We start from the raw sequence: 16400 nt of genomic DNA on the forward strand, positions 1-16400 counted from the left end.
TTTATGTTATTTCCATGTCAATAAAGCATAAACACTGTAACTCATAGTTATAATTGTTTTCAATATAAATAATTGTTTCGAATGTCTTACTCTGTGAAAGTAAGCCTATAAAAATAAGCATTTACAAAGTGCATATTATCAACATGGGGAAGATTTAAGGATTCAAGGAAAAGTGACAATGTTCAGTTTTCAATTAAAAAAAAAATGAGACAGAATTAACAGTTCTTTTAATTTTGTACTGCATTTGTTTAACCTTAAGACAAACCCTGCTGTTACACCATCTCTGCCAACAGCAGGGCTCCCTCTGCTGCCCTGTCCTGAAACAAAAGATGGATGAGTCAAGACCACCTTGTGTGCCATTCATTATTCTCTTATGTAATTGTACCAGTCATTACGCAGCCCGCCTGTCTGAATCACCTTGTTACACTCTACAATGTATTTTTAACATGACAGACTAATGGCTGCAGTATATTCCTAGAACACTTGGGCCATGTGAAAATTAGAGTTGTATGTCCCATAGACATAAACACATATCTGACTGTTGCTGAAATGAACAGCGAGCAAGCAAAGACTTCAGACCGCGTGGAGGTTGGAAAAGTTTAATGAAATTAAACCAGAGCAATGCCGGCTATATGCACATTACAGATATTATCAGTTTTTAAATCATCTATTTAAAAATGTCTGGCAGAAAAAGACACCTATCTACAGTACAGTAAAAAAATTCAAGGTATAAAAATATATTACAAATCTCAAGTATTTACAAAGACATCTTCTCTCTACATATGTCTAACTGTCTACAGTTATACTCCTGTTAGTTAGTTTTCAGTCTAGTTGTGTTACCTAAAACAAGCAACATCTCCTCAGTAAACTCAGCACCTAATGGAGAAAACACTGGAGACCTCAAACAGCCATGACAACTAAGTCACTCAACTCCCAGAATCCTCTGGCAGAGGGAGGAGAGAAGAAGAGGAACTTGAAGATGCAGGTTAAAGGGGGGGGGGGGGGGGGGTTCCATCTCCTCGAGGTTGGATTAGCAGGAATTGACAATGGAGTTCCTCTTGAGGTGGTTAGAAGAACATCCTGTGGGAGAAAAAAGGTTTAACTTATTTCATCCTGGTGTTTTTTTTTTTTTATCAACAGCCAAAAGTATCCTCACAAGTGTGCACATGCACGCACACACACACCTGTAGATGTTGGGATCCAGGAGTACAGCTGTGTCTGTGGGTAGCTTGGACAGATGAACCACCTTGGTCTTCTGCTGCAGTCTGTCACTCTCATTCACCCACACATCTGGCAATCTGGCACGCAGTTTAAAAACACATTTACACTTAGTGTCTGCAAGTCGTGCTGTCTTTTAAGTGTGAACTGTGGAAAGCTGCATTTTAACCAGTACCAGATTCTGTCTAGGCGGCTGAAAACGATGACATTGGGTTGGTATCTAATAAAAGCCAAACACATCATCTCATCTTCTCGTCTCCTTTAAAGCAGCACCTTACTGAGACTCCCGTCGGTGTCAATAAAACCACTGAACCCACAGTCTGGCTGCTTATGAGAGGCAGCTTTCACATCTGTAGTTCACATCAGTTCAGTTTATCTGGTCCAAACTGAGACCAACACATGATATATTTGTGCAATTTAGTTGTGGTCTGGCTTTGCGTTCATGCTGGCTTATTATAAAACAAACGAAGAAGACTAAACATGAGGTCATATAGACAGCTAACTAAAAGGTGGGGCAGCTGTGACAGGACCCACATAAGGAAAACTAGTTCTGAAGACAGCAAATCATGCTGCATGTTAATGCTTCATATTGTAAGCAATGTTATTATTAGGCTGAAATCTCCCACCAGCCCAAACTAACCAGGGAAATGCATGAGAGTTCTGTTTAACTGAAACAAACAAGCTGGCTGTGAAATTACCTTGACCCAACAGGACAGAAGAGAGAGAATGGGATTTGGAAACTTGCTTAAAGTAAAAAAAAAAAAATTATCTAATTATTCTCACTGCATAAATTGTTATGTCTATCTGAAACAGCTCATGCATGTGGACAAAAAGTTCAGTTTGGCCAGTTAGAAGATTTATATACTTAGTGAGCAACCCAGCTGTGGTTACACATATAATAATCCAGTCCACATGCAGAACTGGAGACTGCAGATGGAACACGTGCAGTGCTGTTGTATGAGGCTACAGAGGACTACAACTGACTGACAATGAAGGACTTTATACATGCTAAAAACAGCTGTCAGTGAATTCATAATTTAACTTAATCTGACCTTTTATTTTGTTTTACGGCCACAAGATGATGAGGAGGGCAGAGGAGGAAGAGAAAGGGAGAGAAGAGAGAGAGTAACAAGACTTACATGTCTTCAGGTGTCCAGTGCAACAAGACCTTCACTTTCCCAGAGTCCTCTTTCCTCCTGGCTATTACCTGAATACACACACAAGCATGACATGAAGAACATGCTCTGCTGCACAGAAAGACACGAGAACTCCTGCACTGACTAGCCTGTGTGTGTGTGTGTGAGAGAGAGAGAGAGCCCACCGTGCTGTGGAAGACCACACTGTGTCCGTTGCCCAGGCTCTCGATGTGTGTTGCCAGGTTGAGGCAGATGGCTCGATGGCGGATAGCGTCCATGGTCTGAGCGTCAAAGAAATCATGAGGTCGGGCTGGGAATAAAAACAATTTTGAAATGCAGCAACAAAACAAATGGTATGATTATGCAAGACCTTTTTTTTTGAGTTTGAGTATGCTTTTATCTATAAAAAAAGGGGGAAAAGGTGAAGATGTATTTGAATATAAATGTGTGTGTGCGCGTTGAACATACGGAGGGAGCGTCTGTGTTTGTTCTTGAGCTTCCTCCTCTTGTTGAGGCCGGCCTTGGATGGAGACTCCTCCTTCACTTTTCCCTGACTGGACACTTTGGATGAACTCTGTGAGCTGAAGTGAGTGGGGACATGACGGGCGAGCCCCCCCTGAGAGGCGAAAGTGGCGTTGCAGCCTCCCACCACACACTGTGGGAACACGGGTGATTTACGGTGTCAGTGGACCCACATGATGCACAGAGGGATTTCAGACTGACAGCATAAAAGGCACTCAGACATGATTATGTCAGGTGCTCTGGTTCATGAGCAACTTGATTGACGTGAGGTGCGCGCGTGTGTGTGTGTGTGTGCGTGGGCATGCTGTCACCTTGAATGGCTTGTCCCCGCTGTGAGTCAGCATGTGTCTCTGGAGCCAGCTCTGACTGGTGGACGGTGTGTTGTACACCTTACAACCCTTCCACAGACACACAAACACCTGTGTGGAACACACACAAACACACACTGATAACCAAGTCAAAGCACACAGCGTAGGGGTGGTTACTGTATTGGCCTGAACGTCCTCTTTTCCGACAGCTGACTTCCTGAAGTCTTGAAATACTTTCAGACTAATCCAGCAAGTGAGAGCGGATCAGAGACGGGGAGCGACAGCGGAGAAGACAAAGTGAGCCAAAAAAAAAAGAGAAACGGTTTCAGTCATTCATCAAATTGAACTCAAATATCAGAATGAGGATACAAAGGACAGCACAGTGTTGTATTGCTTGTGTGAAAAGCCGGGGTTCTGATGTGCCTTCAGACAGGTTGGAAACAGATTTCTCACTGTCAGCTCCTGGTCCAGCTCCTGAGATGAATTCCTCTTATTCCATAGTTTTGCTGCTTAAATGTCAAAACACCCTTTTTTTCTTCATTACAATCCATCTATCCCCAGTAAGCTGGCACCTCAAAAACCGTCACCAAAGTAGATGTGTAAAACAGAGTGTGGCAAAATGATGGTGCGAGCATTTCCACAGCTGCGACAAGCTACTGCTGCCTCTGGTTGTTGCTCTGTGATCACACATCTTAATGCAGCTGATTGCATGGCACAGATACTGTCACTAGCCTGAACCCTTATGTTGACCTGATCAGCAGATCATTATATTGAGCCGGGGTCTGCTCCGAGGTTTCTGCCTTCTAAAAGGCAATTTTTCCTCACCACTGTCGCCAAGTGCTTGCACTATATAAATAAACTGAATTGAATTGAATTATATCATTATGTACATGTGCTCCTGAGATTTTGACCTCTTTAGACACAGGAAAGAAAGAGTATTTTGGGAACTTAGTGTAGATATGATCTCTGCTGGCCTGCCTCACACAGTGAGAACCAGTACTGTCAAAGCTTAATAACACGACTGATTTAAGTGAGTTCAGATAGCATTTATGCATTTATTTCTCTGTTGTTGTTTCCAGCTTGAGTCAAAGAAGCTATCAGATGTCACTGTGACATCTGTCCAGTTATCCCCAAACTCTGCGTGCTGTGCTTGGTTCAGATTACGTTCTCACTAACTGCTATTTTTCCATTGCTGTTATTTGATGCCACGGGACTTTACACACAGCAGCCTTTTCCATTCCTAACTGTTGGGATCTTCACACACAAACAGTAACCTGTATCGAGACACTGACCCCTCCTCTCTGTCCGTCCACATGCGTGGCCCTGATGTGTTCTGCCAGGTCGGGGCTGCTGGGAAACAGAAGCTGGCAGTGATCCCAACAGCACGTGTAGCTCAGAGACTTGGCCCCAGCAGGTGCCGGACCGCCCCCGGCCGTCGCGCCCCCGCTGTGACCGTTGAGCATCGCCGGCGTGGAGCGACCACTGGACGCCGTGCTCTCCATGTCCATCAGGGTGCTGCTGATACTGGACAACGAACATGACACACACGGAAAGAAGACATTAGAAAGATGGCACAAGAAAATCATGAAACAAAAACACACACACACGCTTAGGACATCTCACCATCTTAGGACAAAAAATTAAGGTGGAGGGTCAGAGCTAAAGTGTTTCCCGTAAAACAACTAACACAGTCCTCGCACGTGCACATGAACGACTGCTGGAGCGTCTTGGGGGGAGACGGGAGATAAATACTGTCAGAGGGTTGAGTCAACAGTCTGCGAGAGCAGACACTGCAGGATTATCTGACACGACACACCATCACAGCGGGAACATGACTGGAGGCTTGTGGGGGGGGGGTACCTACAGCCAAAAATCCTACTCACGCAGAACAATCACGATTCCAGCGGAAGCTAAGTTTACCTGTCGCGGGCTGCTTATATTGCTCAATTTGATCTTTTACATGAGTATCTGACATCTACCCATCCGACATCACGATCCTCATGACGTCGTTCATCCACAGCTTCACAAAATGCCTGATTTTGTCTGACCAACAGTCAAAAAACACAAAAAACAAAAACAAAACAAAGATATTTAGTTACTTCAGATGCTTACTCTGCATCCCTGACAAAAGAATGAACACACTTCCTGTGGAGAATATAATTAAAGGACAGGAGCTGATCGTGTACAACACACCTGTCTAGTGTCATGGTGATTCTATCAACAGGTTAAATCAGACACTGAACTATAAATCAGACTTACGACATATGAATTTGTGACAGGACTTTTCTGTAGAAATGAAAAGAAAACCCTGCTGGTTGGACTATAGCTTTATAACTACCAATCACACACTATCTGCTGTAGGACTGGAGCTAATCATTGTTTTATTAAGGACTAATCTGTCGCTTATTTTCATGGTTACCCATTCAGTTTATGAACTTTCATAAATGTTTTTTAGCAAAATACTCAGCAAAACTTCCCAGAGTCCAAAGCAAAGTCTTCAAATTGCTTCTGTTGTCCGACTAACAGTCCAAAACCACAGTTTTTCAATACTCTTCATTTACTATCCCTAAAAAAAAATTCCTGCCCAAAAAATTACAAATAAGAGGCAGAAAATCCTCACACATTTAAGAAATCAGGGAGAAGCAAATGTTTGACATTTTTTGCCTTGGAAAAAAAATGACTGAAATGATAAACCGTTTAGCAAAACAGGCAGCAACTTATTTTCTTTTGAACGGCTAATCAGTTAATCATGTCTGAAACGAGGGTTCACAACTCTGAAAACACACACACATATTCACTGTATATACCCCCCCAACACACACACACCTGCTCCTTGTGAGAACAAAAGTTACAGTGAAGTGTTTCAGCTGCTAGCAGGATTACCAAATGTTGATAGGCAGCCAAGTGGACACTAAAGATTTGATTTTCATGGAGACTGCCGAGTTTGTCTCCTCTGTGACTTTAACCGAACACTATTCAGACGCTCAAATTAAAACCTAAGATACAAATAGCCACAGTGGACTATACATTTACCTTTACCTTAAGCGGATAAAACACTGCCAACAAGACATGGCGTCTCAAAAGCTTGTGACTGAGTGGAAAGACACTGTGGATTAACACTCGGCATTTAAACGCAGTAACAAAACGTAAGAATGCAAAGGCAAATCTAAAAATATTTAGTGTATTTTTCTGTTTTATTATACCTACAAGACTGTAGCAATTCACTTCAAAAAGTAAATTTTTTTCCAATTCGGGTGTACACTTCATTAACTACTTTTACATGCAGTCAAGTCCAGAGTTTTGAGGAGAAATTGTTCGATCTGATGTGTGAAGGTCACAATTTGTGCAGAGCGGAGCAGGAGGGAAAGCAGCTCTATGGTGTTCTCATCCCAGGATATGAGAGGAAATACTGTCCTTACAGCTCCATTTCACTGAGTCAGTTTTCACCTTGTCCTTGTTTTATTCACCTGTGAAGTCATTACTATGCTGCGGGTTCAAAGTATGCTGAAGGTGTGTATGTTAAGGTCGTTGAGATTTATAGCCCCTGGCATCATGACTAATAGGACTTTCATTCCTATTTGGTTGAATGATTACAAAATAGTTAAGATATGCTTCATTGGAGATGAGTTCTCTTTATAACTGATGGGGGGGAGCAATGTGAGTTCTGAATTTGAATGTACTGGTTGAACACACATTAGGTCTGCATCCAAATCCAAGCAGGCACTCACTCATAAACTCTAACATGTCTAAAATCAAGTGATTGTCGCTGACTGCACTATAACAGGTGAAGAGGATACTAAAGTACGCAAGCTCTCAGCTGCTCCCACTGCATGCTTCACCATGGCTGCAGTAAGAATAGAAATTAAAGGCATAGTCTGACATTTTGGGAAATATGAGCTTTCAAGAAAAAGGTAATGTGCCTCTGTATTTTATTTTTTCTTTACTGGTAAAAGCTTCACATGTGATGCTGTGGTGACTGTGCTATTTCCAAAAACTGCCAGGTGCCAGACCTGGTTGGAAAACCTCCCTCCAGACACTTATTATCTCGTTAGCTTCTTCAACGTTCACAGAAACGCCGCAACCGCTTGCTGATGCTTCAAACCAGATAACCATGACTCGCGTTTGCGGACGGACAAAGATGACCACGGCTCAGTTAAATCTCCTGTAGTCAAAGCGATAACGGGAGCATGTGCAGTGTATTCCAGTGATCCAAAGCAGCCGTAGAAACACTGCACTGTTACTCATACTGTACCACAGAAGCAGCAGTGTAGGTGTACAGTTTCACTGAAGTGTTAGTTTTGTCATTTCCCCCTTTTGTTGGCATGACTGATGTTTATGCACCGAGCGTGGTTCGGGATTTTAACTTAGTATCATAACTACTCTGAATGATTCAGAGTTTCAGTCTGTCACAAAACCTCAAGGAGGAAGGGGGGGAGGAAGTCTGATTTTTTTTTTTTTTTGAATGAATCAAGAAATGTTTTAAGTTCAGAATAAGGGGAAGAAAGAAAGGGGGTGGGGGAACAGACAAAACCAATACGCACAGCAAACCCATTACTTTAAATAACAAGATTAAAGTAATTTACTTTAGTGAGAAAATGAAGAGAGATGTAAAGATTATATAGATTTTAAATATGGGGGGGTGGACAAAAAGCACACTGGTGTCAGATTAGTACTTTAAATTGGAACAGCGACATCAGATACAGTAAAAGCGCTGTAAAAGATGAACTCCAGCCCAGTGTGGAATTTTTTTTTTTTTTTTTTTTTTAAAAAAAGCAACTTCCTCTTTTCTATCAGTAATACCAGTCTGGCAGAGAAACTGAGGTGCTGACCAAGCTGAGCATTTACTGTGGGCCTATGAGCATATGCAGCCAGAGAGAAACTTTCATAAGAATGAATGAAGCGCTATAGAATTTTTCTGAATACATCCATTCTGCTGAAATCAATTAACAGGCAGTTCTTAAACATTTATAGTCTCATACATTTATCATCACAGCTCTCTTCATCACACCTAAAAAAAACAAAAAACGCTGTGCATTACTGCTGAGATGGTCTGTCACAGTGACCTTTGTTCTGTGAAATTCGGCAAAGGTGAAGTACATAAGCCGGCTAAGGGAGCCTGCAAGATGAAGCACGCAACACACCTCTGGTTCTAAAAGTTACTGTGAGCGTTCCACGGCGGAACCCTGCGATGCTGATGCAGTTCCGTGGCATCTTCTTCTATACTCCAGAGCTCTTAAGCTCGTCGAACTGAGGGCCAAACTGTGATGACAAGGATGAATGATCATGGGATGTGTGCTACCTGTGTGTGTGTGTCATAAATGTTATTTAGATGTTAGTTCACTGCAGTGTAGCTGTGGGTAACCTTGGTGTCACTATCTTGTGAGCACCATCTTGCACGACTTACTCTGTTCTGGATCAACCCCTGCCAGGCCAAAATGAATCTTTTTTTTTTGTTTGTTTTTTACTGCCACAATTTACACCAAATGTCCATTAATTTTACATTTTATTTTGAAATTACGCGTACGTGTGTCTGCTTCCTCCTTCTCTTCCTCCACTTACAGGGTACATCCACAACAACTCTCCCTCTTAATTTCCCGACATCACACTGTCCAGTCCTGTAATGTCAGTCGAGACTCGTTTCAGGAATTAGTCTCTTCTGAAATTGGCCTTACGAAGCACCTGCCTGTCTTATCTTACAGATCTACAGAGTGGAGCAGAGGACAGACATGTTGAGTGAGGACAGTGTCAAGCAAGTTGATATGCCAACTCAATATGTTACTTGTAAGTGCAATAAACTCATCACAACAAGAGTAAATTATGAATGGAATCCGTCAAAGCCCTGAACACCAAACGTTGGAATTTGGGTTTGTGGTGTGGCAAGAATCCGGTGATACAATACATATCACAACACAGGTGTTATAATTCAATATATCGCAATACTGTGAGCGAGGTGGTACATTTTCTATACTAAAGTACTATATGTGTGTACCTCTTCCAGTCTCATTTTGTGTTGTTAAGCTGGAGTCAAAAGTGCTGAAGACAGACTACAGTACTCCTATCCAGCAGTCTTGGGTTTAAACATAACACAAATCTTTACAGGTAAACTGTTTCTGAATATCAATATAATATCTCCCCATTAAAAGCTGTTGGTGGTCACCAGATACCATTGAATTTAACATATGTTCATTGTAACCACCTTTGTAGAAAGTTATGACAAATGATTAAACTATGAACTGCATATCAGTAAAGAAACACAATTCATTTTAGAGTGTAATAATGAAATTGATCTGAACAATAACACGCTGTGAGCTGATGAAGGCTGTCACGGATTTTCCACTGTCATGTGCTAAAAACCACTCGATCCATCGCTTACTAACGCTTATTAACGGAGTTTGTGGACATGTTTTGCAAACATATATATGACATTAGATATTTTAACCAAAACGAATTTGGATACGCAGAGAAAAACTTTCCTGAATGACCGTAGGGGGGACACTGAACCCCACAGAGATGTCCCGCAGACCCGCACCTTTCATCTAACCTTAGCGGAACGTTCCCGAACCGGTAAGGGTTCGCCGGCTGGCCCGGCAGAGGCGAAACAACTGAACCTGTAAACAAACGACCCTTAGCTAACACTTGAATTAGTGCTAAATTACGCTACGAACTCATATCACCCCTGGTTGTTCTAGGAGTCAGCGTGAGGCCTCTTCATACTGGTTACTAACGTTACTTCAACAGACCTGTCTTCTGAATCCATCCGACTGAGCGGCTCTCCATCCGACGAGGTCAGTTCTACGCTGGCCCGTCTTTTGGTACCGTGCTCGGCTTTCTCCGCGGTCTTTGTGCGGTCGGGAGGCGGTGAAGAGGACACGTTCTCTCCCTCTCTTTGTTCTTGTTTCAGCACCCGGGAGCCCTCTTGTGCGGAATCAGTGCTACTCGCCAAACTCCCCTGTACGGGACTTTTCCCCGGTTCAGAGAGTTTACCACCGGTTTCCCCTTCACCGTTGTCCCTTTTTTCGGTCGGTAATGCTGTTTCTATGCCGGAGTCGGGGACAGGAGACGGACTGTCCCCGTGCTCCCCCACCACACCACGACCACTGTTCACGTCCATTCTTGCTCTGTTCTCGTTGTTGTCGCCCGGTTCCTGTTTGGGGTCCGGCACGGCCTGTCCCTCCTTGCCGGTTTCTGCTGTTTCACCGGTGACGTTTTGATCCGACGACGGCTGAGAATCTTGTTCGGCCCCTTCGCTTGTTATCTGAGCCATTTTTGAACGACACGAAAACCTATTTTTATGATGCTCCACTCGAAAAGTTGCCCCCAGGCTGCCCTTCTTCCTCCACTCACACTCTCCGCTTCAAGCGTAAAACCCAGCAGGGGGTTTTAGTGACGTCGAGACTCCTCATGGCCAAAGCTCGTCTATTGAAAAGATATCGCACTTAAACCAGAGCCAGCAGTAACGTTGCTTTTAACATCGGTTTAAAAGCATATATAAAGAGCAGGATCACCAATATCATTCATTTTATGACTTTTTCGTGTAATGTTTACAACCTAAAATCAAAATCAACACATACCGACAAAAAAACCTCACAGTGTGCCTTGTTATCTATACAAATGTATGTGTAATAAATAAATAAATTGTTGTTTGCCTGTTTCTTGAAAATTTGAAGGCTTAACGCGTGTAGCTAATCTAAAATGCATTTCCTTTCATATCCTGCTTTGTTGATCTTGATGCAATACGTCATACGATAAACTGAAATATACGAACGATACGCGTCATAAAAATGTGGTCAAAACGCATCACCGCCGGGAGAAGGAAACTGAACTTTTATTTCCCCCCCTCCTCCAAACGAGTGAGACATCTTCGTAAACATTTACGATCTTCGGCATTGTGGCCTCTCAGCTCCACGTGTTCCGACAAACAGAAAAATGATCCAACTCAAAAAAGTGCTGAAAAGGCACGTTCTTATCACAGCAAGGTGCACAGTGCTGCAGGCACCAGCACTCTTTTGGGCTACTGTAGCCTTTGTGGCCACACTGTAGACGTTCTTGTCTTAAACTTAAGCTCAGTCTACGACCCTGTGAATCACGCTGATCTTAAAGGTCGACTTGTTGCGTTGAAACGAAGGCCTGTTTCTGTACTGCCTGTGTTGAGATGGAGTAAAAAAAAAAAACCTCTTCAGTGCTCATATTTCAAGTGTATCATGATACAAAATAGTCAACATACCATAAGCCACTAGATGTCAGTTGATTGATAAAAGAAGAATAGTTGATGATAGTAAAATAATCATTTTCTTTAAAGGCACAAACAAAAATTCATCAGTAGTAACATGGAGATGGATCTGTTCATGTATTATTTCATCCACAACACCTTTCAGACTTTTTGAACTCATAAATTTAAAATGAAATGTTATTCTTGACTTCAGAAATGGTTGATGAACAGTCTCAGCTCAAAGTCCACCTACTAGTTTTTTGTTTTGTTTTTTTCCAGAACTTTAATCCAGAGTTGAAAAGAATTGTCAGCTAATTGGTTTGACCAAACCAACAGGAAATTGGGAACAGGAAATTTGATAATTTCTTAAACGATTAATTAATCATGTTAGTCACTTTTAATTTTTAAACCATTTCACATGGCATTATCATCTTGTTTTGTTTGTTTGGTTATTTTTTTGTCTGTTTTTCAGTGGAAGGTCCAGCCTGTAGGTGCAGTGGTTGCCCATTTACCTTTTAGGTTTAAATCAAATCTATTTGTTCAGATTGATCAAAAATGTGTTTGCATACTCACATATTTGAACATATTCACACAAAATGTTATCATACATTCAGATATAGTGATACACGTGTAGTGATACATATATATCCTCATTTTAGAGCTTTTTGTTTTGTTAATGAGCGCTTTTCATATTTATGTGAACTATAGCTCCTTGTATAGCCTGTATTTGTATTTAACCTTCAATAAATGCTGACTTAGTGTAGGTCGCATATAAAACATTAAGCACTAATTTGCCGACGTGTATGATTTCAGTGAATAACTTCCAGTGAGAAACATGCCGTCTTCACTTAGAGATCGTTGTGTACGGAGGAGCACAGAAGACTAATAGAGAGCTTCATCGCATGGTCCGACAACAACGATCTGAAGCTCAATATCATCCAAACCATTGAGCTTGTGGTGGACTGCAGCGCTTCAATTTCAATTTATTTTTATTTATATAGCACCTTTTACAATCAAAATTGTCTCTAGATGCTTTACAGAGACCCAGAGCCTGAACTCCCGAGTAAGCAAACAGTGGCAAGTAAAAACTCCCTTTTAACAGGAAGAAACCTTGAGCAGGACCCGACTCACAAGGGAGAACTATCCTGCTGATAGTCGGCTGGGTGAAGGGAGGGAAGAAGAGGTAGACAAGCTTCAAATGTGGATGTTGCTGCAAAGAAGCAACAAATTCTAACACATGGATCCTTCACACACACACACACACATGTTCAACCCGGCAGCACAGAAGATCTACACAGTCAGCACTGTTTCAAGATGGACACCCAATTCAGTATCTGAGAAAATGTGAAATATGGTCACAGCCCTTCTGTGGTATTGAATATGGTTCAAAATGTGATGATGTCACAGTGAAGCTGACCTTTGACCTTTTGTATATAAAATGTTATCACTTTATTTTTAACCTTGAGAGATATTGGGCCATTATTAGAATATGAATTCTTGAATTATAGCTAAAAACAGGTTTTGTGAGGTCATGGGAATTTTGACCAGCACATTCTAATCAGCTTATCTTTGAGACCAAGCGGATGTTTGTGATAATTCTGAAGAAACTCCCTCAAGGCACTCCTGAGATACCGCGTTTATGAGAATGGACCAATGGAAAACAAGAACATAACGCCTGGCTATTGCTGGTATGCATAAAAATCCCTCATTAGTCTCTGATGAGGGATCTCAAGTTACATTCACTTTAACGATTCCCAAGCTAAATGTTGGTAATGACAGATTTAGTCCAAGCTTCTCAGATTAATGGCAGATGAACGACAAAAAACAAAAAAACAACCCAGCAACAAGCATCTTTTAAGAACATCAACATTTATTTCACATGATATAAAACAGATGGGGTATGAACATTTTGCATATTGACCCTAATAATATTAATAATAACCTCTTATACTTATAATATTCGCTCTTCTTTTCTGTGTGTACATAAATTATGCTTTCTTGTTTTATTTTGTACAGTTTATACATCTCTTTTAAATTTCTTTTATATCCTGGAGCTCCAAAGTCCTACTTATTGCTTCGTACATGTGCTATTCTCTGATTCTTCACCACCTACAACTGATTCAAATGCAAAATGTTTAATCTGCATCATGTCCCCTGCCTCTTTACTGTATGTTCTCTACATAATGTAAACCAAAGAGAGAAACAATAAGAGACATTACTGAAAACAACAAAAACAAAATAATAATAAAAAAAAACGACTGAAAATCCAAAACATTCACATACCATGTGTGTCATCGACAGCCTTTAGGAGATTCAGACTGTCTGGTCAACATAAATAATCACAACTTCTGCAAATACTTCTGTGAAAAAAAAAAGAGCAGCATGAAGTGGCACCTTGTTGAAGTAAAAATCTTCTTTATGTTCATATATATACTTTTTTTATATATTTATATATGTATATATATATATATATATGTATGTATCCAATGAAGGACAATCTGTTATGTTACAGGTGCAAAAGATGTGAAAATAGAGCAATAAGGAAGCCTCCGGTCTCAAATCAATACAAAGACTCAAAATCAAAATCAAAATCCAAGAGCATCAGCGGTCACTTTGGGGTTAAAATAAAGCACTGCATGTGTGTCGAGTTTTGGTGCTTAGCCCACCTGCTGTGAGACGTCTCAGGTGCTCCTATATACAGCTATACACTCACCTCAAGCGACAGTAACAGGTAATATCCCCTCCTCCAGATCAGTAGAATATTGGAATAATTATTATGTTAAGATGACTTAGTAGTAGTAAGGTAAGCCTATCATGTATATGAGTGTGTGTGTGTGTGTGTATGTATTTGGCAACACATTTCTATGGAGCTAAAGTAACCCCAAAACAAGTTGTACGTACAGTCAAGATTGTGAAATGGTTTTAATTCTGTATACTGATAGTGCTAAAATGATGATCCACAGCAACAACAATAAAAAGAGACAGAGTGCAGCTTGGGCCGCATACTTCTGTCTGAACCTGACCTGACCCCGACAGACATTGTTTTATTTTGCCCAACCCCAGTCTTACACAGTTATTGTGATCTGAAGCACTGAATTCCCAGTGTTCTCACCGTCTTATCTCATCAGCCCTGCACACTTTACATAACAAACTCCCTTGCTACACTTTGTTATTCAATTGAAATGCCTCCAGTAAGTCAATTTCATAGCATGGTTTTTTGGTAGTACTGATACTTTTTTTTTTTTTTTTTTTTAGGTTTCTGCATGAACCGTCTGAAACTGCGCATGGTTTGCACCCGTGCACAGTCACGTAAATAGCAAACCAGCGACAGGAAGTAGCTCAAGACAGATAGCAGGTGCATTTTTTTATTCATCTTTTAGACTACATTTTTGTTTAAACAACCTTAATGCACCATATAAAGTAAACTAGCCCAACCAACATCCAACCCGACCCGAATCTGAACAGAATTTTTAAATTTTTTCCCCGAATCCAGTCTGACCTGAACAGGAGTGCGCACCCTTCTTGGTGCCTGTTATTCTCTCTGATTGGCTACTGACTTAATACTGCATTCAGTTCATTTGGAGTAGCTGCCTACTTCACAGGTAACTCGTCCAATGAGCTGCTGTGATTAATGTTCCTCTCAAAAACTGATTCGCGGCGTCTGAATCCCCCCTTTCTGACAGTGTAGTTGCGTGAACAACCAAGTGCAACACCACAAATAACTCAGAGGAGAAACTTCTTGAAAAGTGTTCTCTTCATTTGTACATACACGCCAAAGTACACGCCAAAGACAGAATTCTTGGAGAAGGATCAGGGAAGTCGCGGGATACAGAGAGGTTATGAGCCTACAGATTATTTGTATAGATACAGATGGAGCACTGAAGCCACGGCTCTGCTAACATGGCTCTCGTGTGGACATGAGCCATCTTAACTGTTACTGCGGCCCACAGATCAGACATTGGTTGTACTGGGCAGCCACCAGGCGTTCGCTTGTCTTACTGTGAATGTGGAGCAGGGAGTTCCGTGAACAGCTTCATGTGTTCATTACACATACCCTTGGTAAAAATTTAAAACCCTACACTGATAATAAAAACTCTAAAAACACTTGTTTTAAACAAGTTCAGCCTTTCTGAAAAGACACAAAACAGACACAAAGGTAGCCAAAAGAAACTTCTCACCAGCCCTGTACAACAAACACTCCTTTTCAACTATGGCCTATTTTCATGACTGTCAAGATGACTGATATAGGCCAAGTAGATCAAAAAATTAGTTGACACTTGAGTCAGTAATCTTTCTTGGTTTACCACTTCCTTTTCAATTACTGATATTGTATGGCTGTCTGCTACTGCACAGCTGGAAATGCATTTGGAACTCAGAAAAAGGGTTTGTTTTAACACTAACCTGAAAGTGATTAAACTTAAAATCCTGATTCCAAAAAAAAAAAAAGCTGGGACATAAATAAAACGTACACTCAACTGAAAACAGTACAAGAACAATATATTAATGTTTTATCTCATCACCGATTTGTTAGAAATATATGCTTATTCTGAATTTGATGCCAGCAACATGTTTCAAACAAGCTGGGATGAGGACAACAACCGGACAGGGAAAGTTGGTGGGGGGTGGGGGGAAGTCCTGTTTGGAACATTCCACAGGTAAACAGGTTCACAGGTAACAGGTGATGGTAACGTGATTGGGTATAAAAGGGCCATCCTCAAAAGGATCAATCGTTTACAAGCGAGGAAGGCGGCGAGCTTCACCACTTTGAAACACATGGTTCTATAAAAGTTACTCACTTCATCACTACATGGGTACAGGGACACTCCATGATTGAATGACTTCATTCTATATTTATTTATGTTTTACACAGCATCCCAACTGTTTTGGAATCTGGGTTTAGCTAAAGGCAGAACTATTTTTCAACTGGGAACATTTCTGTGCTTGTGCAGGCATTTTTCAGGTCGAACAGATGTAATTGGTGCCTATTTATGACTACACCATTTCACA

The 16400-nt window shown here is 41.2% G+C and overlaps 1 protein-coding gene across 1 annotated transcript; it reads right to left on the reverse strand.

The window, feature by feature from the left end:
* Positions 1–583: 583 nt before the first annotated feature.
* LOC124053878 (zinc finger protein AEBP2-like) lies at positions 584–10587 on the reverse strand. The gene is made up of 8 exons (XM_046379449.1): positions 9925–10587; positions 4477–4708; positions 3188–3295; positions 2823–3009; positions 2540–2664; positions 2358–2425; positions 1185–1298; positions 584–1080 (listed from the first exon to the last, which is right to left on the reverse strand). The coding sequence occupies exons 1-8, from the start codon at positions 10446–10448 to the stop codon at positions 1068–1070; spliced, it is 1371 nt and encodes a 456-aa protein (XP_046235405.1). The 5' UTR covers positions 10449–10587; the 3' UTR covers positions 584–1067.
* Between the last annotated feature and the right edge of the window lie 5813 nt (positions 10588–16400).

The sequence above is a fragment of the Scatophagus argus genome, chromosome 22, assembly GCF_020382885.2.
Source record: "Scatophagus argus isolate fScaArg1 chromosome 22, fScaArg1.pri, whole genome shotgun sequence".
NCBI lineage: Eukaryota > Metazoa > Chordata > Actinopteri > Scatophagidae > Scatophagus > Scatophagus argus.